The sequence below is a fragment of the Toxorhynchites rutilus genome, chromosome 2, assembly GCF_029784135.1.
Source record: "Toxorhynchites rutilus septentrionalis strain SRP chromosome 2, ASM2978413v1, whole genome shotgun sequence".
Classification (NCBI taxonomy): Eukaryota; Metazoa; Arthropoda; class Insecta; order Diptera; family Culicidae; genus Toxorhynchites; species Toxorhynchites rutilus.
In genome coordinates, this window is record NC_073745.1 from 317560108 (window position 1) to 317583228 (window position 23121).

The 23121-nt window shown below is 37.3% G+C and overlaps 1 protein-coding gene across 3 annotated transcripts in view; it reads right to left on the reverse strand.

Moving 5' to 3' along the window:
* The window catches only part of LOC129764296 (nuclear receptor coactivator 6), a 68340-nt gene that overhangs the window by 38961 nt on the left and 6258 nt on the right, over positions 1-23121 (reverse strand). For 2 of the 3 annotated variants that reach the window (XM_055763236.1, XM_055763235.1), the window contains exon 2: positions 3222-3807. The exons of the other annotated variant lie outside the window; for it this stretch is intronic. In XM_055763236.1, coding sequence (XP_055619211.1) covers positions 3222-3807 — 586 coding nt within the window. The remainder of the gene's footprint in view (positions 1-3221; positions 3808-23121) is intronic. 3 annotated transcript variants of the gene reach the window in all.

Sequence of the window (23121 nt, forward strand, 5' to 3'; positions counted from 1 at the left end):
TTTACACTTTGCAAAGGTGTACGTTATATCGAGGTAAAATGTACGTTATATCGAGTGACGTTATATCGAGGGTACGTTATATCGAAGTTTCCCTGTACTTATATTTGAGGGGCTTAGAATGCAAGGGGTGTAAGTGACTTGATCGATTTCTGTTCATCAACTTTTTCTTTGGTTAATAACTCAACTGCAAAAACGTTCCAATTAAAGTTTGCTATAGAGTCCGATAGATGAGGTTCTGACCTATCTTACACATTGCCAAATACAGTACGGAATGTATTTGCAGCTAAGTTATGACCAAAAGAGAGTGTCGAAGTAGAGAAATCGATCAAATCACTTACACCCGTTTCATTCTTAGCCCCTCATTTGTAATTGTTCATCGTAACACATCGTTCATACATTTTACATCTGTATTGAATTGTAATTTTTTTTTTCAAATGTATTCTAAGACTCGTGTCAGTGAAGCGTCACACAGTCTGATGAGTGAATTGATCTATTCACATGTGCTTTGCTTTTTACACGCGATTTTACCTATACTACTACAATGGCTTCGTTCCACCTTCACCTCAAACAATTATAAGGGAACCTTGCGGCGATGTTTACTGCCGTCGATACGGAGGCAACCAGCCAAGGAGGCTGGAAGTCTCTCGAATAAACAATTAAAAAACACGCGTGAGAAATGAATGTATTATTTAACTGAAGGCATGGTAGTACGACAATATTAGACCAGGAGGTCTCCGTAACCACATTGGTTGCACGTTCGCTTAGTAAGCAATCGATCGTGAGTTCAAAATTCAGGGCCCTCATTGACCATCTTTGTGTTGTTACAGAATAACTACGTCCACTCAACAATCATCAGCGATATGGAGATCGATCCACGGTCGAAATAAGATCGATTCATCCATACCACTTCTCTACTTTCAAGAATCATCGGGCTGCTGTTCTATTAATAACTTAACAATGATCATATCAACTGTCTCCGCTGTCCGGTGGTCTAACTTGGATAATGGAAGAACAGAAGGAATACTTTTTCGCCTAAATGGCTACTGTGTAAATGTACCATATGCAATGGTATAGAAGGAATACTCTCACGCCGAAAAATGGCAACTGTGTTCTTTTTTTTGGATTTGATAAACATGTGACATGCACACGTTTCAAATTCGGCTCTGTTTCAGCTCAATGCTAATGAGTCTAAAATAAACAAATGAGATAAAAAAAATTAGACTGCCGGCCAGTCGTCAATTCTCCTGTCTGTACTTTGGAGAAAATATATGAGACGACCTATTTCTGTGATACATGTCCAGAAAGACCATGATTGAATATTGGCCAATGTTTATGAATAAAATTCCGGAAATATTCCGAAAGCTAACAGTCCCACATAAGTACACTAGAGTGGCAGCGAAAAAGGTCATGTAAAATTTCAAAAACCGACCATGTACCTTTTGTTTATTGGCCCAAAAAAATTATCTGTGCAAAGTTTCAGCTCGATCGGACATGATTTTGGGGTGCCTCAAAGCGCTCAAAGTTTTGATATCTTGTTGCTCGAAAATATTCCAAGGGGGGAGTAAAGGAAATTTAGAAAATCGAATTTTTTTTTTCGCTGCCAAATGACTTGAAAATGCGAAAAACGAAAAAAAAATTTTTGGCCGAAAATCGACTTTTTGGGACTTAGCCTGAGTGGCCAAAAAATCAAAACTTTGAGTGCTTTGAGGCACCCCTAAATCATGTCTGATTGAGCTGAAACTTTGCACAGGTCATTGTTTTTTGGGCCAATAAACAAAATGTTCATGGTCGATTCTTTAAATTCGATAATTATTTTTTTCCCATACCTTCATTGCCTCTCAGACTCCCAAAAGGCCAAATTTTTTTTTTCGAGATGACACTAGATCTCGACGTTTCAAGTTATTAGACATCAAAAAAAAAATTCGATTTTCCAAATTTCCTTTACCCCTTGGAAGATTTTCGAGGAAAAAAAATCAAAACTTTGAGCGCTTTGAGGCACCCCTAAATCATGTCCGATCGAGCTGAAACTTTGCACAAATAATTTTTTTGGGACAATAAACAAGGTGTACATGGTCGGTTTTTGAAATTCGATGATGAAATTTTTCCCATACATTCATTGCCACCCTAATGTACACATAACAACATCAAACAAGGGTCACTTTTTTTCACAATATTACAATCCACATCAAATATAAATTAAAAAAAACTCTATCTACATTACCATATTACCTAACACAAAATTACAATGATGTACCTCCCACAGCCGAATAGACCTGTAGCCAGAAAGAAATTGTCAAGCCAGGTCAAAAGCACCTCGATAGTATCTCGCCAAAAGCTCCGGAAGCTTGGTTGGGAAATTGCTATACATGAACTTTACAACCCGAACCGAGTGACAACCACCTGTTCCTGTATGTAATAGTCGGAGATTTTGCAATTTCAGACCTCCCGCGGCAAAGTGAAAATGGCTTTGAAGATGGCCCAAAAGAAAAGAATTGTACATTTCGAATATAGCCACACTTGGCTCTTTGTTGCTCCCGGCGAAAAGACTCCCTAGTGCTATTTTGAAGCCAAAATTACAGTCTGTGTGCAGCATCCGCAGTAAAGCAGAACACCATCGTTTCACATTCAAATGTTTCATAGACAGTACAATGTGATTTTTATGAGGCTCTAGAATGAATTTTCTCAACACGAACATATAAAATTTGCATTCGTAGTAATTGATTGCAAGACCCATTGTATGATCCGAATATTTAACATTGTTTGTCGGTCGCATTGAGATGGTTGAGAAAGAAGTAACAAAACGCGAATAATGAACTCGATAAAAGATTAACAACATAAAAAATACCACGCAAACTACCATGATCGGGAAAATGAAAAATACAAACTGTGGCGTGGAGGGATCTATACTTAATTTGCATTTGGGTTGTGGAGAGTGGTGATGTTGGTGGCGACAATGGTTGAACTAGAGTGTTAGAGGTAGGATTACTGTCGTGTGTTTTTTGCTAATTAGTACTGAAAAAACGGAAGAAAGAAAAACTGCGTGGAATAGAATTAACACTAACAGATTCTAATATTCAACTAACGGAACTGGTAGTCGAGAGAAAAATAACAACAACAGCAAGAACAACAAGAACAGAAAAAAACAGAGATCATTAACGTGAGCAACAAGGCGGGCAAACGGAAACAGAAATTATCTGCTAAGCAGAAACACGACCGCTTACCAGAACTGTTTGGCAGTGTGTAGAAAGAAGAAGCACTAGAGACCACCGCAACCGGTGGTGACCAAGACTGCGGTTGGTGCTGCTGCTGATGGTGATGTTGCTGCTGCTGGTGGTGGTGGTGGTGTTGGTGATAATGTGTCTGTTTTCCCCCAGCAGTTCCATGGTGTTCATAAGATCTAGCACTTCCGTTCCTTTTCGTAGTGACCGGATAGCGGCCGAACCCTGCCGGACCGGCACCATCCACGAGCGGAGCTATAGTGTACGGGAACTGGGAGCTTTGATGACATTCCGGTGTCACAGGGTACGGGAAAGTGGCCACCGGAGGGGAATGATGATAGACTGGATACCGACGGGAATCATACGGGACATATTCATACACTCCGGAACCGTCCGAAGACGACATCACCGAGGAGGCATTGGATTGTCTGCGTCTGGGACGATGTGGCTTGCGGCTTGTTGTACCCTTGTATCCCACGCCACCCCCACCAGCCGCAGCCGCGGGTGTGTACAGTGTAGAAGCCAGGGCGTCCTTCACGCAATCATCGACGTCGGTCAAATCAAGAAACTCGTAACACTCTTGCGGCTTCTTCTTGGTTTCATTGCACAGATCCCAATGATGCAGCGGAATAGTTGCGGGATCAGATTTCGTTTGTGGCATAACAACACCAAAGCAGCCCACCCAAATGGACAAAACCATGAGCACAAATATGCCGCGTCGTGAGGAACATGTTATTGTTGCAATTGGTGTTGGAACATTTTTTGGCAATTTGCGATATAACAGTGGGATCAGGATCAGTTCGGTTTACGTTTTTCGTTTCATTTGTTTGAGACGGTTTCGTTCGTTTTCAATTTTCGATATCATAAACGGAAGAAAAAGAAAAAAGAGAAGAATAAAAGAAACACAGTTAACAACAGTTGCGTTTTGCACAAACATCGATCAGCATATGGATATGTGGATGTGTGACGCGTTGAGGTGAACCAACGGTGCGGCGGGGAGTACAGTTGGTGGTTTCAGTGGGTGTTATCACATGAAAACCAAACTATCGTTTCCCGTCACATATGCGACGGCTTGCGGTGGACTTGCCATAGCAGCTGATGACCGATATACAGGCAACCCTGTTTTTGTGCGATGAACAGGGACTGCGCAGAAAAATCGCATAAAAAGCATCGGTCATTGGAAAAAACGCGTAAAAAACCGTGATAAAAAAAAACCGCGTGAAAAAACCTGGGTGTATACCATTACAGCGCGGATTCGACTATATACAGTCTCGCATTTCTTTTCACTGTATAATATACAGTGTATATAATCGAATCCTGTGTATCAGTGTTGGCCAGGTATAGACAAGGTGCGGGCCGCATTAGATTTTTTTCTCCCTACTTTTCATAATGAAATGTAAAATATACATTTTTAACTGAAACTTTTTTTGACTAACTTTTTATTTTAACATAGAAAGCATTCAGTTACCTGTAAAATTCATAACTCGAGAACAAAATGAGGTAAAAACCCAAAAGTATCCAGAATTAACATTCTTGACAAAATTATTCGACCATCTTTTCTACACGCAGAGTCGAAAACGCTAGTCCAATCGTCAATCGCTGCAGCTTCTCGATAGAATTCTTTAACGATTGGTAATTCTTATGAAAACGTTCAAAGGCACGCTCCTCCAACTTGGCCCAAAGTGATTAATCCGATGGATTGGCAAATGGCTAATCATTTGCGGAGATGACGACTGGTTCGTCGTTCGTCGATATACGCACCAATTAATTTATCTAATTCATTTCGATTGATGAACGCTTTTGTTTCCAAAGAGGATTGCGTTGAACGCGTTCATGAACAACATAGAGAACATTGTGCAGCCGTACCTATCTCGGACGTCCCTTTTTGGACCATTCACCCACATAAGCTGTTTCTTTGTACTATTGTATTGTACGGAACATAAATCGTTCATTGATAGAAAACCGTTCGAGCAACACGTAGATCTGTTTTGGTGTTTTCCAGCACTTAAATAACGTGACAGTAGTGACACGCTTCACGTACAGACCGAACTTTATCGTTGCTAGGAAGCCGAACAAGTATTGGTGGGACCACGAAACTTTGTGTGAGTGAAGGGGAACATCGCACTACACAACTGCAGTGTTATCACTTTTCTTCGCTCCAAATTTCTCTGCTGAGAGCAATCGTGATTTCACTGTAATTATTGATTGTTGTCGTTTTTTGTTGTTTTCATTACTTTGGACTGAAGGGGGCTATATTTTTTTTATATTTTTTCTTGAAAGCTGAAGATTTTTTACATAACATTTATTGTTATCAGAGATGTTTTTTTTGTTTTTAAGACATGATTTTTGAAAGTTAATCGATGGTTCGAATTTTTTTTCTTATATCCAAAAATGACTTTTTGCAAAAATTCATAACATTTGAACTACTGAACCGCTTTAGACGATCGACATTTTAAAAAAAAAAAAAAAAACAAAATATTACACGTGTTGGAAGACTGGATTCTAGTCGCATAGGTCTAGTCTAGTCACATAGGAATATTGAACGAAGACTTAAAACATGTTAAATTTGAAAAATCATATCTCAAAAACGAAAAAATCTCTGATATCGAGATATGTTATGTAAATGATCCTCAGCTTTCAAGAAAAAATATAAAAAAATATAGCGCCCTCTAGTCCAAAGCAATGAAAACAACAGGAAACGACTACTATCAATAATTACGAAAACAAAATCAGTTTTTTTTGCTGGTTTGATATGTCGATCATCTAAAACGGTTCTGTGGTTCAAAAGTTATGATTTCTTCTAAAAAATGCATTTTTTAGCATGTGTTATTATTTCTGGAAATTGCGCTTCTGGAATAAATCTGGAGTAGATACCCAAGACATCATTGTTTTTAAATTTGTCAAATGTCAAATTTCATGATATGGGTAAGTTCGTAATTCTTCGGATCGTCTGACGTTTATTCGCAACCGAGTAACTGACAACGTAAAAACCCGGTTTTTCTTCAGTTACTTGCACGAATTTATGCGAGTGTGTGCAGAACAGGACCAAAAACGTGAAAAAGTCATTGGAGTACTAACGAGAACAATTGTCAGAAGGTTTAATTAGCACGGAAAAACGGGAAAGAAAACAGAAAATGATCAACTTGGTTACACACGATTAACAAGAATTGCGCAGTGTCATTCGATAAACAAACGTGAAACGTGACTCTTGTCTTTAATTAAGAAATCGCTGTGCTATGTCGTTGCTAAGCAATTCAGAAATATCAGAAATATGATAACGGTTCATTAGTGAAGATCGAAGGGATATTTGGAGATGGGATCTGTAACATACAGAAGAATTGAAACAAACCACTCACTTTCTTATTTCAATGTATGTAAAAAATGTAAAATATGAAATACAAAAAACAATGGAAAAAAATTAAAATATAAAATTATATTAATTCTGTATATTGGCAAGTAATACTATGTTGAGAAAACGAACGTTAGGAACGTTAAGGTCATTGAAGCACAATTATAAGCGTCGATTATTGTTTTTTTTTTCATCTTCGAATCGCAATTTCTCGCTTCGCTGGGCAATCGCCTACCATAATTCCAGCAACGTCTTCAACAGCATGGGCTACACACGAGCTCTCCAGTCGGTGTTTTATCAGAATTGATGACCTTGCAATTCGAGCCTGTGTGATTCGAAGAAATCCATCAATTTGTAGTGCTCATTCAGAAAGACTATCGACTCGCCGGCGATGCATTTGTCATTCGACAACGAAAATAAATTCGTTCTGTTTGAAAAACGAACGACGGTTAAATTATTTTGATAATTTAATTTGTACAAAAATACTAAAATGGGAATTAAAAATATATAGATTTTTATAGAAAAATATATAGATATAAGTTTTTTGTGTATAATTTCATAAGAATCCGTCGAGCCGTTTCGGAGGAATTCGACCACGAACATCGTGACACGAAAATTTTATATACAGTAGAACCTCGAGCAGATGATCCGCAGTGCGGATTACTGAATATAAAAGAAGAATTCAATTTTCGATTCATCCCCTTGAAGTCAGAAAACACCTTTTTCACATGAAAAAAATAAATTTATTCAAAATCTCAAAAAAATCTTAATTGGGCTCGCAGCAAACAATCTTTGTGATTGTGGCGATGGCTACCACGACATCGAGCATGTTGTCTGGTCGTGCATCCGGTTCCATGCTGCTCGCTCTCAGCTCTCTAGAGCACTGAGAGCACAAGGCAGACAATCGGATATCCCCGTCCGGGATATCTTAGGTAGCCGTGATCCTGATCTTCTGCTTCATCTATACCTGTTCCTCAGAAACGCCGATGTCAACGTTTAATGATGTTTCTTTCGTTGTGTCCCCGTTTCATATCCCTCCTATCCGATCGATAAACTTTTACTTAGTCGCGGCAATACATACACACACTCTTTACAGATACACGGGCCAAAGGTTGTGCAGTCCACTGATGATTCAACAAGAGCCAAAGGTTGTACCGCTCATGACAACTCTACACGAACTGATGATTGCGCCGGCTAGTGACCATTCTATCCTGGATTCCTCGAGTCGAGAAAGATGCACCACGCTAGATATGGGTTACAGACTAGGGGGGCGTTGCTGATTAATGGTCAGCTGCATCCCAATAGGAAGTATCCCGTGTCGGGCACACGTACAGAGCATTGGAGACAACAACATCCCAATTACGAAAACACTTGTAATAGTAACCTCGAGCCAACCGCGAGTAATCGATTACATATTACTAACATAGATAATAAGAAAAATTGTCAAAGTATTGGACTCCCGGCCCCGTGAGGCTAACGCCATATGAGCCTTGATAAAAATATATATTTTGGAAAAAAAAGAAATCTCTCAGGAGGCGATAGACGTTCGTTAAAGAAAAAATCCTTCTACACATACGGTAAAATTTCAACAATGACAGAGTTATAGAACTTAAGACGTAAGAAGTAAGATGTAAGACGATTCTGTTGCCCCCATTTGATAGATGAGAATAACAGTTCGACTAAAAAGTTTATAAGGTAACACAGTAAAACTATATGTTTTGCAAAATTCAATTTTCTATTCGACAGGGCGATACAGCGGTTAAAGTGATCTTGCATCTTTTCGATACCATTTCTATAGTACTCTTTCGGTTTTTCCAAAATAGGCCTCAGTTTCGATAATCAACTCCGCCTGCGAATGACGGATCTCTATAGTAGCATGTCCGAAAAAGAACCTGGAACTATTGAGAAGCAGAGCAAAGGGTCCAAAGCCCCTAAGGAGGATGGTTGTAATAGCTGTTATAAATAGTTATTACGGAAAAAAAGAAATGGATCAACTCCTAATCACATAACTCACCACAGTGAATCCTGATAATTACCTCCCCCCACTAACAACTACCCCTTCCTTGATAAACGCTAGGCAACCACGCTATAGAGGCGACCCTTCTGGCCTTCGGGCGGCGAATGTCATACTAACATTCCTTCCCTTCCCCTGGTGACTGTAAGGACGTGGCCGGCGTCATTCTTGACTATTTAAAATTCGAATCACCGAAACTTGTACAATGAGAATGGTTTGCTACTCCCAAGCGTCATTCGGTGTGTTTTTTGTGAAATTTCGCTGGTTTAGCTCAATCACGGAGAGCAACTACGAAGTGTACAGTTTACCCAAGCTCAAACTCAATAGGCCTCAGTTCAGGTAATGACTTCAACAGCGGTCTTAAATTTCTTGCCAGCGAGCATTCTCTTCAGGTCTGCGAACAGAAAATAGTCGCTGGGGGCCAGATCAGGAGAATACGGTGGATGCGGAAGCAATTTAAAGCCCACTTGATGCCATTTTGCCATCGTTTTCATTGATTTGTGATTTTTTCCATTTTTTTCACAATAACAAAATTCGCTTCACTCTCAATGCTGTAACTCACGACCCAACGACCGATTGCTGTCAAATTTTGACACGTATCCATTGAAAGATGGTGCTTTGTGATAGTCAAGTAGATTTTTGCAATAGGCGCCATACCTTACGTCAACCTTATGAACTTTTCAGCCGAACTGTTATTTAGTACAGCATATAATAGTGGATCATCTAAATTAGTGGATTTCAAAAAAGCAAAAAACTTAAAAGTTAGTAATTTTTAATGTGTTATTTATATTAAACATGATTATTTCTATCAATCAAATTAAAGCTTTATAATCACTCTTGTCACCCAACTTCTATCTTTCTTAATTTCGCTGCAATATCGATATAAACTATTACTGGTGAAAAAACAATCACGATTTTTACCCCACTGTACTTATAATAGCCACATAAACTTCAACTCAACAATGAAAGGTTACATTTTTTTTAAAATAAGTCATATTTTGATTTTTTTTTTTCAAACTGTATATAATCAAACTGTATAAAATTGTATATAATAGAGTCCGACCTGTATTTGTTTATCTATCTTTTGACAATAAAACAAAAATTTAACGGAGAAAAATATTCATAATTGAGGGGCTCAGAAGGAAAGGGGTGTAAGTGACTTGATCGATATGTCTTCATCATTTTTTTCTTTAGTTAGTAACTCAAATGCAAAAAGCAAGTTCCAATTTGACTTTGTTATAGAATTCGATAGATGAGGTTCTGACCTTTTTTCCACATTGTCAAATACAGCTGGTAATGTGCGTGTAGCTAGGTTATGACCAAAAGAGAGAGTCGATGTAGAAAAATCGCACTTACACCCCTGTCATTTTGAGCCCCTCAATTATAATAGTTGCAAGGGTATATTCTTGAATGCATAACCTTAAGAAAATTTGTGATCCTAATCCTACATGTTATTCTATAATATTGTAACCGCCGTATAATGACGATTGTGCGAAAATGGAAAAAGGAAACAAAAACTAAAAATCATATGGGATTAAGCATTTTGAAAACTTTATCCCTTTGCGGTCGTATTAAATTTGGGCATGGGTATCGTACTGGTCGGAATAATTTTTCCTTGAAAAAGCAGTGATACATGCAAGATTATGTAAACATAAACATTTTTTTTTGACGTAGTATTACGTCTTTTGGAAACATATTGGGGTACAAATTGAAAACCGAAAATCGAGCACATCGTGAAAATTGTCCAATTTCAAACGTTTATTGCTCAGTCATTTCATGATGGATTGATGAAATTTATGCGTCAATCGATTTCGGCACTCCATAACAATTTTTCAGATTGAATAAAATAATATATGTCATGAAACTAACTATCGAACAATTGAAAAATCTGAACCCCTATCCTAACGGAAATAGCCACTTCTGATTGGTCGAAATTGACGACACATGCGGCGGGTCCCTAACAGAGACATCAAAACCAAGCTGCCTGGGGGAAATCGGCATTGCAAATGCATCAAAGTAGGGGGAACTTTTGTTCCTGCCGAAATGTATTCCCTAACAGAGACATCTAAACCAAGCTGCATGGGGGAAATCGACATTGCAAATAAGTCTCCGTAAACAAAGGAAAAGAAGAAGAAGAAGACATTGCAAATACATGAAAGTAGGGAGAAATTTTGTTCCTACCGAGATGTGTTCCCTAGCAGAGACATCAAAACCAAGGTGCTGAAGGGAAATCGGCATCGCAAATATATGCAAGACGGGGGCATCTTATATTACAAGTAAGGTGAGTGATACGGTTAATTCTAGCAAATAAAATTTAAATTTGGAACTATAATGATGGTTGCTTCGTGAAATTTCATATAAATGACCGATCGTGTATTGTGAAAAATTCAGCACAAGTGTAATTGTAAAATTGTATATGGTAGCAGTTGTGTTAAAAATGATATATGAAACGATTTATTTCAATTTTCATAAATAAAGACCAAGGTGTGTTCCCGCTCGAGAACGGGTCGTTTGGTTTAAGCTGTCTGTTTTGTTGTGTTCATTTTCACCCAAAAGAAGTTTATACGGCGAGAAAAATTGGAAAAGTAAAGAAATATTAGAAAAAGTGTTTCCCCATATGCTCTACATATATTATTAGGTGCTCTTAGTCCAATCAAAATTCACATTGGGTTGAATAAATATTCAAAAAGTAAAAGTTATAAAAGAAAGTTACCTTTTCCATTTCAAATATGTTTTCTATATGTTATTTACTGTTTTTACTGATGAGAAAAATTGATAATTGTGTTCCACTTCTGTATCTTTTATTTGATACGCACCATCCAATGACTGTTTACCATCCTTCTGTCATCATCTCTTGGTAAACACTGTTGGAGTGAACAAACAATACCGAAAAACAAAACAAAACGGCCCTTTTCAGGGCCACCAAATTATTATCAAAGAGTTTAACGATGTAATTTTTTAAACATATCCAAAATCAACAGATAGCCTAACAGTATCCTACGTCAACGATGCGGTCGTGTCTCGGACACAACCCTCCTATGACTTTTTTTATTTTTTGTGAATTATATATTAACAATGTATTTTAATGTGATGTCTTTATATAAGAATTATATTTCATAATTCGTCTTCATATGAAATCTTTGGAAACAGTCTCCAAGAGTAAATCATATGAAGTATTCTCAATACATATTTTTTTTATTATCCGTTGGATATGATATATTTTTGCCATCGATGCAATTAATGTGTAATTAATGCCAGCAATGTGTATCCGAAAAGATCAGCACTTTTCATTTTTAAAAAACAAAGCCTTTTTCACTTGAAATTATTCAGATGACATAAGACACTTATGGAAACAATTATTCTGCTCTTAAAGACAACTTCAACATAACTTGAACCAGTAACTCAAATAATGATTCCGAAGTGATCAGAACTTCCCACTTTAGATGAGCAAAGATTGTCGCTTGCGGCACTTATGCGATTATTCAAATAACATGAGACATTTATGCAAACACTAGCTCTGATACAATCTTTTCCATCACACCAGTTATGATTTTTGTCCCACATTCCTATGCATTCTACGAACTGCCCGTTGTCTTGTGTGGGTGAATACTTTGTTTGATACTGAGTACCGTTATCTATTACTCATAGGAGCACCGTATTGATTCGTAAACAGGTTCACTAAACATCAAGCTTCTTTTAGGAATAGCATAAACTGATACTTGGTTGAGTAAAATATAAGATTAGCATGGTTTCTTGCTGTGGTGGCTGAGAGCAGACAAACGACCACAAAGAGTTAATTTTAAAATTTAATTCACTGGTGATTATATTCCTGTATGCAAGTCAACATCAAAGCGATGTTAAACAGGTGCCAAGAAATAAATTCATTTGTTAGTCAAAAACTAAAATTATTGAAACAATTGTGATGGTGGGGTGAAACGAACAGTTGCCAGTGGAAGTCATACATTTTAATGGTATTGTTTTGAATGATTTGTTCACGCAAAATCATAATCAACAAAGGATTCAATTTGCTTCAAAAGTCTCTATTTGGCAACACGGACCAGGATTACCATATCTACAGATTAATCTGTATTAATAAAGATTTTTCCGATTTTTTTAAACCAAGAATCTGTAATTAAAGATTACAGAATTTTCTGGGTTTCATGCAGATTTACAGATTTTTAAAAATAACGTTTCAGTTTCAGTTATGGCTTGATGTCAACAGTATTTTTCCTATCTCACCAGTTTGATTTGTATAGCATTCGAATTAGTCTGAATGGGAGTCATTCTTGCATTCATAAGTAGCGTGAAGTCCTGCTTTCTTATGTTGGATCTAAGGCGAAAATATGAAAAAATATGTGTGTCATCGGCAAGCTGCACAATAAATAGCTAACACTGGTTATCTTCTTCTTACTAAAGTACAGTGAATCTGAATTGCAAAAGTACGCTCATACTGTTGAGAAAATCCATTTTGCTTTGAGATTTGTTTTAAGAAATGATCATATCTAAAATACTCATCAATACGTTTTGACGTGAGATTTGACGTTTTGGCGGAAAAGGCTACCGAACTGGGCGAAAGCAGAAAAAAATATAATCCGTATCCTAATCATATGGCTTCAAAGCAACTTTATGACAATTTTTAAAGCGTTGAGAATTCCGTCTTTTTTCATTTTCACCGTATTATGTTATTGTAATTTTTATAACAAAGCTACTAATGTAGCCCAATGTGAACAAGCATAATAACTTCAACTACTCAAAAGTATTGACATATCATAGCATAAAAAATACCGTTCTTATAGAATAAGGAGGCTTTCATATAAGTGTATGTCATGTAAGAATTCCACAAAATCATGTTATATTTGTTCAAAATTAGCAAATTTCTTCATTGTGCCGTGATTTATATCCGGACACCTTTGCTCTTAATTCCGGATACTCTTATGCAACTTATTCAACATGAAATTTCATCGTTCACGTTGATCCGTTCGGATTTAAAAGCATCTTCTGAATGTGCTTTTCATTTCGGACATGGTTGTTTGTATTTGTTTCGATTTTTGTCAACAGTTTTGCCAGTTTTGTCAATAATGCTTGACACTACACTAAATTGATACAATAGTAACTATTAGTCACATGATTTTAACATGCAAAAGATGTTATGGTTTTGGTATGATATTGAATATAATGAAAAAGTGTCCGAAATAAAAAGCCATCTGGATTCAGAAACATCACGGTAACTGTGTGAATTACCACTCTGTGGATACCATTAACAACGTCAAATTCACAATAAATATGTCAATCAATGATACTGAAGTTATGCTTATGCTTTGCACTCATAAATTTAATACAGATTTCAATGAAGATTTCTCGGGAATAATATAAAATGAAAAGATTTTTTCAGACCAAAAACACAGATTTTATTATGGCAACCCTGACGCGGACACCGTATGAGTTGCAGCAGCAATTCTGCGTGTGCAGTGGTAGGAAAAGCAAATAAGAGGGGGCGATACATCGCTCCGCACTTGCCACTGCTGGCTGGCTGGCTGACACAGACGTGTTATCTGAATGTTTACACGCTGAAATCGCCACCGATGCAGAACAACGGAGCTGTGAATCCCTGCTGTGCTGCTTTTTCTTCATCGCCTGGTAGATTAGAGTGAACAACTTAGGAGAAGTATTACGTAAGTTGACCAAAAATGTACATTTGATGTATCTTTTGTTTCTTTTGTTCAGCGCAAGAAATTGTGGTTCACCACAACCTTATATCTACCATCAGTTCGTTTGAACTTTTTTTTAAATATCTTTGAAGTTTACGCAATATGCACTATCCATTGTATTCCTCCCTGGTGCGACGAATGCTTCCAATCAAACATTGAAGGTATTAGATCAACAAAGAAACCACCTTTCAAAATCAGCATGCAATATGCTTTTCAAATCATTTTTATTACACGTTGTCAAGCGGCCAACTGAAATTAGTCATATTTATCTGATTTAAACATTATAAACTATTTATTGATGGTATGAGTTAAATTTTTTTTTTCATATTTCAATATGACTTATGCCAAGAAAACAAATATTAAAAAAAATTGATTGATTTTTGGTTATTATAACTACAGTAGAGTAAAATCGTGATTTTTGATGATTTGAAGCGAAGGATCGCCGCTGAACTCATTTTTCTCGATAATTCTGACAACGGAGACAAGTTGGGACAGAGGTGTTAGAAGCGAGGAAGTACTCGGAAATTGTTTCAATGTCTTCAGAGATGACCGTAATTTTCACAAAATGTTCACAAAAAAATTGTAAGGGGTTGTATCTTGGACACGATCGCATATTTTCGACGTAGAACTACGCAATTATATTATGAAATCCACTTGTTTACCACTTCGAATATTATTTTAGAATGCATCGAAAATTTTGTGATAGATTATGTTCTTCGTTACAAATAAATTTGAGGATCCTCCATTTACGTTTGATATGATGCCTAGGACTACCAAAATATGTGAACGGAAGAACTGTCAAACGATCATTGTATTTTACATTTCCCTCTGAAATTATTGAACATCTCATGTTTACGTAGTTCTCGAACCTCGAAAGTTCATTCACCTCTAGTATCCGAAATGACGATTTTCCCAGGCTTCTCAGTTTAAAAGTACGTTTTAGGGAAACATATTCCGGTCTGCAAAATGACAAGCGAGTACAAGAGTACTCAACGCCAAAGAATACCCCCGACCTGCATCTATTTGCAAAGCGGATTCCCCCAGGCATATTAATTATGAAGTCCGTGTTAGGGAAATACAGCTCGGTTGGGAACAAAAATATCCCCAACTTGCATGTATATTTGCAGAGCGGATTTCCACAGGTACATCGATTTTGAAATCTGTGTTGGGGAAACCGTAAATCGGGCCAATAAAAACTTGGCAGTTAGGGCGTTCAGATAACGCTTGACATTTTACAGTTATTCAATTGTTCATCTCATGAAAAATAATATTTTATTAGTTGTGATAGACGCGTAGAAGTATTTCCTATCAATTGATGCAAACATCTTTCCGATCTGTTAAGAAATATTCGAGTAATAAGCATTCGAATTACGGGTAGAGTTAGCACACAAATCGGCAGAACAAATGTATGGGAAAAAATGAGGTCCTTCCAGTTTTCATGAATTTATACCGTTTAGGGATTAGCGAATTGTAATGTATAACATATAAAACAATTCTTGGAGAGTTTCCGATTCGATTTGTATTCAAATCATGAAAATTTGTTCACAGTGAAAATAGTTGTTAAGGTTAACTTTATTTCATAAAAACGTGACCTGTTTTCTGATTTGGCACCCTTTCTGAAAGACGTAGTTCTACGTCAAAATCCTTGAAAATATGGATCGAGTAAGAATTTCAATTGGGCAGTCACCGAAGCGGTCTGTGCACAAATATATTGTTGCTTCGTTTCGTGATTTATAGTGCCAGCTCTACACAATTGTATCAGCTTAGGAATTAGGTTCCGGATAAACAATCTCACGGCTCATCACGAAAGCATAAGCAATCCCACGATCAGGATCGAACAAGAAAATCGCGTCTATTATGAATAGTAGGGAAAACCAAATGTAAGCTTAGTATTAAGTTGAAAGTGAATAAACGCACAGTTTTGCATTAGAAAGTGAAAATTTGTTTATTTTCAACAATATTAGTGTGTAAGACTTAACTCTTTGTGTGGATCAAAACCGTTGTGTGTGACATCAGAGCAGAGACTGCAAACTGATTGCTAGCTGGAGCGAGACTGAGTATAAAAATCGTGAATTGTTTATTTATACTCAAAAAGTTACAAATGGGCGGGGCGAATCTGCCCCGCCCATTTGTAACCTGTCTTTCTACAGTATCTGTACGAACAAGAGCTGCATTTGGTTCTCGAGCGAGCGATTTACGCACGCCTTATTCGCAATGATATACAAAAATTATACCTCACGCCTCGGATAGAAAACACACGTAAGTAAGCACATAAATGCACCGAACAAATGTATGGGAAAATGGAAAATAATTTAAATTTTTTTTTTCTTTATTATAGTGACTTTCAACACATTTCGGCTGGTTCGTCACTTTTACTTCCATTTTTGGAAGAATGTCGGGAGTGAGAATTGAACTCGTGATCTCTGCGTGAGAGGTATGGATGTTACCACTACGCCAGATCGCCTCCCATAATTTAAACGATTTGTGGATAAGGCATATGTAATATTTAGCATATCAAACAATTCTTGAAGAATTTCCTATTCGATTGGTAAGCAAATCATCAACTTCCGCTGGAAGCAGAAATAGTTATCAACATTAAAACTATTTCGTAAACGTGACATGTTTTCTTATTTGGCTCCCTCACTTGAGGACGTAATTTGGCGTAGAACCAGTTGATTCAGGTGAAATACAGGACGTTAAATTTATCAAATCTTTATGATACTGCATTGGAGTACATTGTGTAGTGGCAAGGGCCACTCGGTAAAAAGGATAAACCCGCTGGTAGGGTTCTCAGTTCTCACTGTTTCTATGGTATATTACACATTTAAAAATGGTAGACTAGTCTAGGAGACCCATAACAGTATTACATTAAAGTCCATTCCGCAATCGCCAGAGATTCAAGGTGGTATTAGTAAAAAAAATTATAGGAGGTTGTGTCCAAGATACGACCGCATTGTTGACGTAGAACTACACTGTTATTTTATATAAGTCGCTTGTTTATACCTTCGGATATTATTCTATAATGCTGTGAAATTTTAGAAACAACTGCTTAGTTGAATAATCTCTGAAATGATTTTTTTCATTGTAGAATCAGTTGACGATAATTGATTGATGATTCATTCTTGCCCTCGCAAAACAATCGTATGTCGCAATTTATTTCATGTCAATGCATTGAAAATTACCTCGAAGGCTATTCCGGTGGCCTTTTTCGAAATTGACATAGACTCGGCTACAATCGATTATAAACATGTTGCACCAGCACCATTATTCCATATCTCATAACTACATCAATATATCTTTGGCACCGCATGTAAACAACAACAATGACAACACTTGTAAGTATCATGCTACATGTTATTTAGTATTGCCTCAAAGGAATCGCACCTCTAGATATCGTTCGTACAAACTAAGCGTAAACCAAGCGCCAAACAAGCGTTCACCATAGCATGCATACAGAGCCATACATTGGTGACGTAAAACTACTAGCAATATGAACATTTCTCATCATTTTGCGCTATTCTCAAAAGAAACGCTTCTATTAATATTACTGGCCTCGAAAAGAGTTGCATTACTTTCTCATGCTCGAGAGAAGCGCAGCTGTCACCCTTAGTGGAGGAAGTTTTGCTACTGCCAAGCAAAATCACATACAAAATTCCAGAACATTTACTTTCTTGAAAACAGTAGCAATGCTTCATTATGATCAATATTAGCGCAAATGCAATCCTAGTTGAAGGCAGTTTTGCGACTGGCACGCGAACCCAAATAACTTATAACATTCCAAGTAAGACATTCAAGATGCTTGGTATTCCCAAATAATTTTTTGGTGCACAACCTTAACGTCTGCTTCGCCATAACAGTTTAGTGCATTGATGCATTCTCAAAGGCACCAACGAAGCCCTTATGAAGACGGAAAATAAACAATGTTAACTGCTTGGAAAAAGACTGAATTATGCCACACAGCTTGTACTCTGCTGTAACACCCATCGATGCGAATTCGCTGATGAGTTTGTCAAGAGCGACCGCCTTCACCACCAGCGGGGGGAGCTTGATTTTGGTTGCTGCCTGGGCGTTTACATTTTCGACCGACGCGCCGGAATCGCCTACTTCGCTGTTGTTCGGTACGGTGTCACATTCGCGAAGGCTCGGTTCAGTGCGAGCGCTTTTCACTGCACCAACACCGCGTGCATCATTAGATGACGCTTACCTCGAAATTTTATTGCCCCTGGCAATGTGTTCGTTTTAGGAAGGCCTCGAGCCTGCCTTCCTCTTCTTCTTGCTCATCGCACACTACGCGAAGCGTCCAATTTATGACGCGGAAAGAAGAACACACGATAAAAAATAACGCGAAAAACGAACAGAAAAATCAAACGACGATTTCCAAGTTGGATTACCACTGGTGGGGTCCAATCTTAGATCGAAGCGCAGCGAAAGCAAAGTGAACTGGATTACTCAACAGTCCGATGCCGAATGAAAGTTTGCCTCAGCGAGATCCACTGTTTATACTCTAGGCAAGTATTGCCCTTCATTCTTCTTCTTTTCCTTTGTTCACGGAGACTTTAAATCCTACGATTTCCCCTCCGTTGGTCGTCGATAAGCTGCTCGTTATTGATAGCTCTGTTCGGGAAAGCACTCAAATGGACAGAACAAATGTATGGGAAAATAGAAACACTTAAAGTTTTCATGAATTTTAACCATTTACTAACCAGGGGATTCTAATGTATGGCATATTAAACAAATCTTACGGAATATCCGATTCGTTTAGTATGTAAATCGCCAAAATCCGTTCGCGGCAAAAATAGTTATTAACGTTAACTTTATTTCATAAAAACGTGACCTGTTTTCTGATTTGACACCCTTAATGAAAGACGTAGTTCTACGTCAAAAATCTTCCAGTTCCCTGTTGGGTACATTTTCCACTACGACCAGTTATTTGATCTATTGTGGCGGGCCCCTTTTTGTTGTAGGCCTTATCGGGCTGTCGTATCGCTATTAGTCGGAGTGATTTCCACTTGCTGACTGTAAGCATGATCCCAATAAGGTATTATAGCACGAATGAACTTTATTGCCTTATTGGGGGAAGCTATCCAAACATCTGAGGGTTGCAACCATCATCAAAGAAATTGCGCTTTCTATAAAAAAGTGCTTCGCAATTACATAATATATGTTCCAAGCCTTCACTTTTTAGGTTACAGAAACGACAGGTATCATCTTCCAATCTACCTAGTTTCTTTAGGAGGTATTTACTTGGACAATGTCCTGTCACTAGGCCACTGAAAGTGCATAGTTTTTGTTTCATTTTCCTTCTACTTGTAAAAGGAACAACAGTAGTTTTATGAGGATTTATAGATAAACCCTCATCCTTACACCAGAAGTTTAGAGCATATTGCAATCTATCTCTGATTACATGCTCATATTTTCCCCGAACTACAATTACAATAACATCTGCGAAGCCTATGATTTCAAATTCTATCCTTTCAAGGAGTGCCAGTAGGTTATCTACTACCAATGACCACAACAGAGGAGAAAGAACCCCTCCTTGTGGGCATCCTTTCACAGTTCTTACTGTAACTGTGGCCCCTCCCTGATTACACGTTATTTCTTTTTTTTTTTTGTAGCAGTTTCAACAGTATCATAGCATTTCTCATTGAATTGTGGGATGCATTGTCAAATGCTCCTTCAATATATAAGAACGCGGCTAGTAGGAACTCTTTGACTTCAAGTGTTTTATCAATTTTCGTTACTAGTGTATGAAGTGCTGTTACTGTTGATTTTCCTGGCTGGTATGTAAATTGAAATTTACTGAGTGGTGTCGATTTCAAATATTGCGATTTGATATAGTCATCAATTAGTTTCTCCATCAATTTCCAGTTCATATAGATTACAGGAATTATAATCAATGAGATAACAAAGTTGGAAAATGTAATCCGTACCAGTTGCAAATCGTCGTATATTTTCGGAAAAGGAAAACAAATTTAAGAAATTCGGGAAGCTTACCCAGCAAACATTAAATCGCATAACCAGCGTATATATAACATCATATGCCCTAAAATTTGGTTGGCATATAATGCGCCTAACTGGCATATGCATGCAAAAGTGGAGGCCATATACATACATGACAAATGCTTACCGAATTTGTTTGGATGAATATGCAACTTTGACCAGCTATAATAGCGATTATGTTGAAATTGAATTGCGATCTAATATGAATATATTCATGAATTGTCAAAGCACCAAATATGACTTTTGCCATACTCATATACGATTTATTACAGACATAGAAAAAAAATGGCGCAAAATATTTTCGTGAAATGTTTATTATAGCCTCACGAATTGCCATTTTTATATATGAGTATTCATGTTTGTAAAAATAATAATTGTTTGATTGACTTGTGTTGGGAGTGAAATATGAATGTTTGAAATGGCACAGATTGATGTCTGGTGAAAACTGCTCCGATGTGGGTTCGAATTCCGGTCGTCTGGATTATCATCCACCAGCTATCTGAATTTAATTCAACAGCGGTTAAAAGTGCATCAGCATTTCATTGACATTTCAATATAATGTAATATGTTCTATATTAGGATCTAATATGATTTACTGTTTCATGATTTTCTTCAGCATGCAACACGATTTACTACAGTACTGAATCAATTCAAATTATACGCTTATACGACACACAAACTGCATCAGCGTAATATACGCATATGATGCGGATTAAATACATTGTACATCATAAAATTGATGTTTATTATACCGAATTGCGACTTAATTTGATAATAGTATTTAAAATCGAGTTTTTACATTTAATGCGATTTCAAATATACACAATACATACTTTGATTGATATTACATGCGATTATGATTTATTCCGATTTCTTGTAAGACTTGGCACGTGCAAAATTATACGATTTAATGTTTGCTGGGTACTGATTATATTTTGTGTTTGACTGATGTGGATGATCAATATTTGGACATAAACGCTATGATAATTGTCAAACAGGACCTTGATCGGAGAAATTCCCGAAAATCATAATTTCAAAGTCTCTTCAGCATCTAATTTTTTCATCTTTGTAGAGACCAAAGCAGGCACATTTAAGAATGGTTGACTAATCGGTTTTATTTCTAGTTTTATTTATTCATTCTTATTCTTCAATTTTGTTTTGCTTAGTCTTTTGGGTTCCCGCGTCCTGTTTTTATTCCTGAACCATGTGATCAGCCTAGAAATAATTTATGTAACCATGTGCTCCCTTGGCCGAGTGGTTAGCGTCGTAACTAACATGCCGGGTGTTCGGGTTCGATTCCCGTTCTGGTCGGGGGAATTTTTCGTCAAAGAAATTTCCTCCGACTTGCACTGTGATTACGCGTATTCTAGAACTTGCCACTCAGAATGCATTCAAGGCGTGTTATTTGGCATAGAAATCTCAACTAAGTACTAATAAAAATGACGCAAGTAATACTACGTTGAGACGGCGAAGTTCCTCTAGAAACGTTAGTGCCATTGAAGAAGAAGAAGAACCATGTCAAGGTCAATGCTTAAGAAGAATGTATTGGTCTACAATAGATTGACGACAATAAATAAATAAAATAAGTTTTTTTTTGCTATTATGCATTTTCAACAAAATACCGTGATTATATAAATTTGGCTCCTGGAACAAGAATGATTAAAAATGCTTTGACAGACGGGTAAGCTTGGAAATTTATAGATATATAATTTCATATCGGACTAGAAAGAACAGCAATTACATATAGGATTAGGGTTACCAATCGTCTAAAAGAAATCAGATTACAAAAACGTTTGCATCTGAATAATTGTAATAAAATGATTCCTCGTCGATTATTTGCAAGAGACGGACACACATTGTCCGTCCTCCGCTACAATATCGAAGCTGGAAAGTTTTTTTCCCCCTCCGCCAAAGTGATTTTTGGTTGTTTTTTTTTCTTTCGCCCATTGGTGACAAGTTAAGTGCCAACGCATCCGGAACAGCGAGGAAGCAGCACTTCTCCAGCGACGCTGGACCGGTGTTCTGTGAATTGGTTCCATTGAGCGTCACATTTGTATCTTCACCAAACATCAAACAGAGAAGTACAATAGAATAGTTTTTGCCGTCTCGCTATTGTGCTTATACCGTAGCGTGCAGCGTTGTATAGCTCCCTGAATAGGGTTGTTCAAGTTGTTCGAACTCATCAGACTAAATTTTTTTATTGAGTTTTTATTTATAAATTTTTTTTTTACGAAATTATTGTTTTTTTTTTCAAGAAGATTTTTGATTTGAGCTAGTTTTTAGTTTAAGTTAGTTTTTAGTCTAAGTTAGTTTTAAGTTGAGTTTTTGCGCGAGTGTGTGCGTGTGAGTTGTGTGTGTGCGTGCGAGTTTTTTTTTCGTTTTCATTATGACATCTGCTGATGCCAATGTTGCGCGGACGCGTTATTATCAACAGTCCTCGAAGGCACCATGGGTTGTTTTCTTTCGGCCCAAGGAAAAAGCTTTGAGAACTCTTGATATTTCAAGAGATTTGCTGCGTAATTATAAGGGCGTCTCGATACATAAAGAGAGACCGGACAAACTGCGTGTAGAAGCACCGACTTTTGATGTGGCCAACAAGATTGTTGACCACGAAGTTTTTAACAGGGAGTATCACATCTACATCCCTTCTCAAGAAGTGGAGATAGAAGGCGTAGTAACCGACGCGAGTCTGAGTGTCGATGAACTAAAACAAGCGTCGGGTTCCTTCAAAAACTCGATGATTGGAGATCTTGTAAAGATCCTGGATGTTAGAAATCTGCATTCAGCATCTTTGGAAGAAAATAAAAAAGTTTATAAGCCCTCGCACTCTTT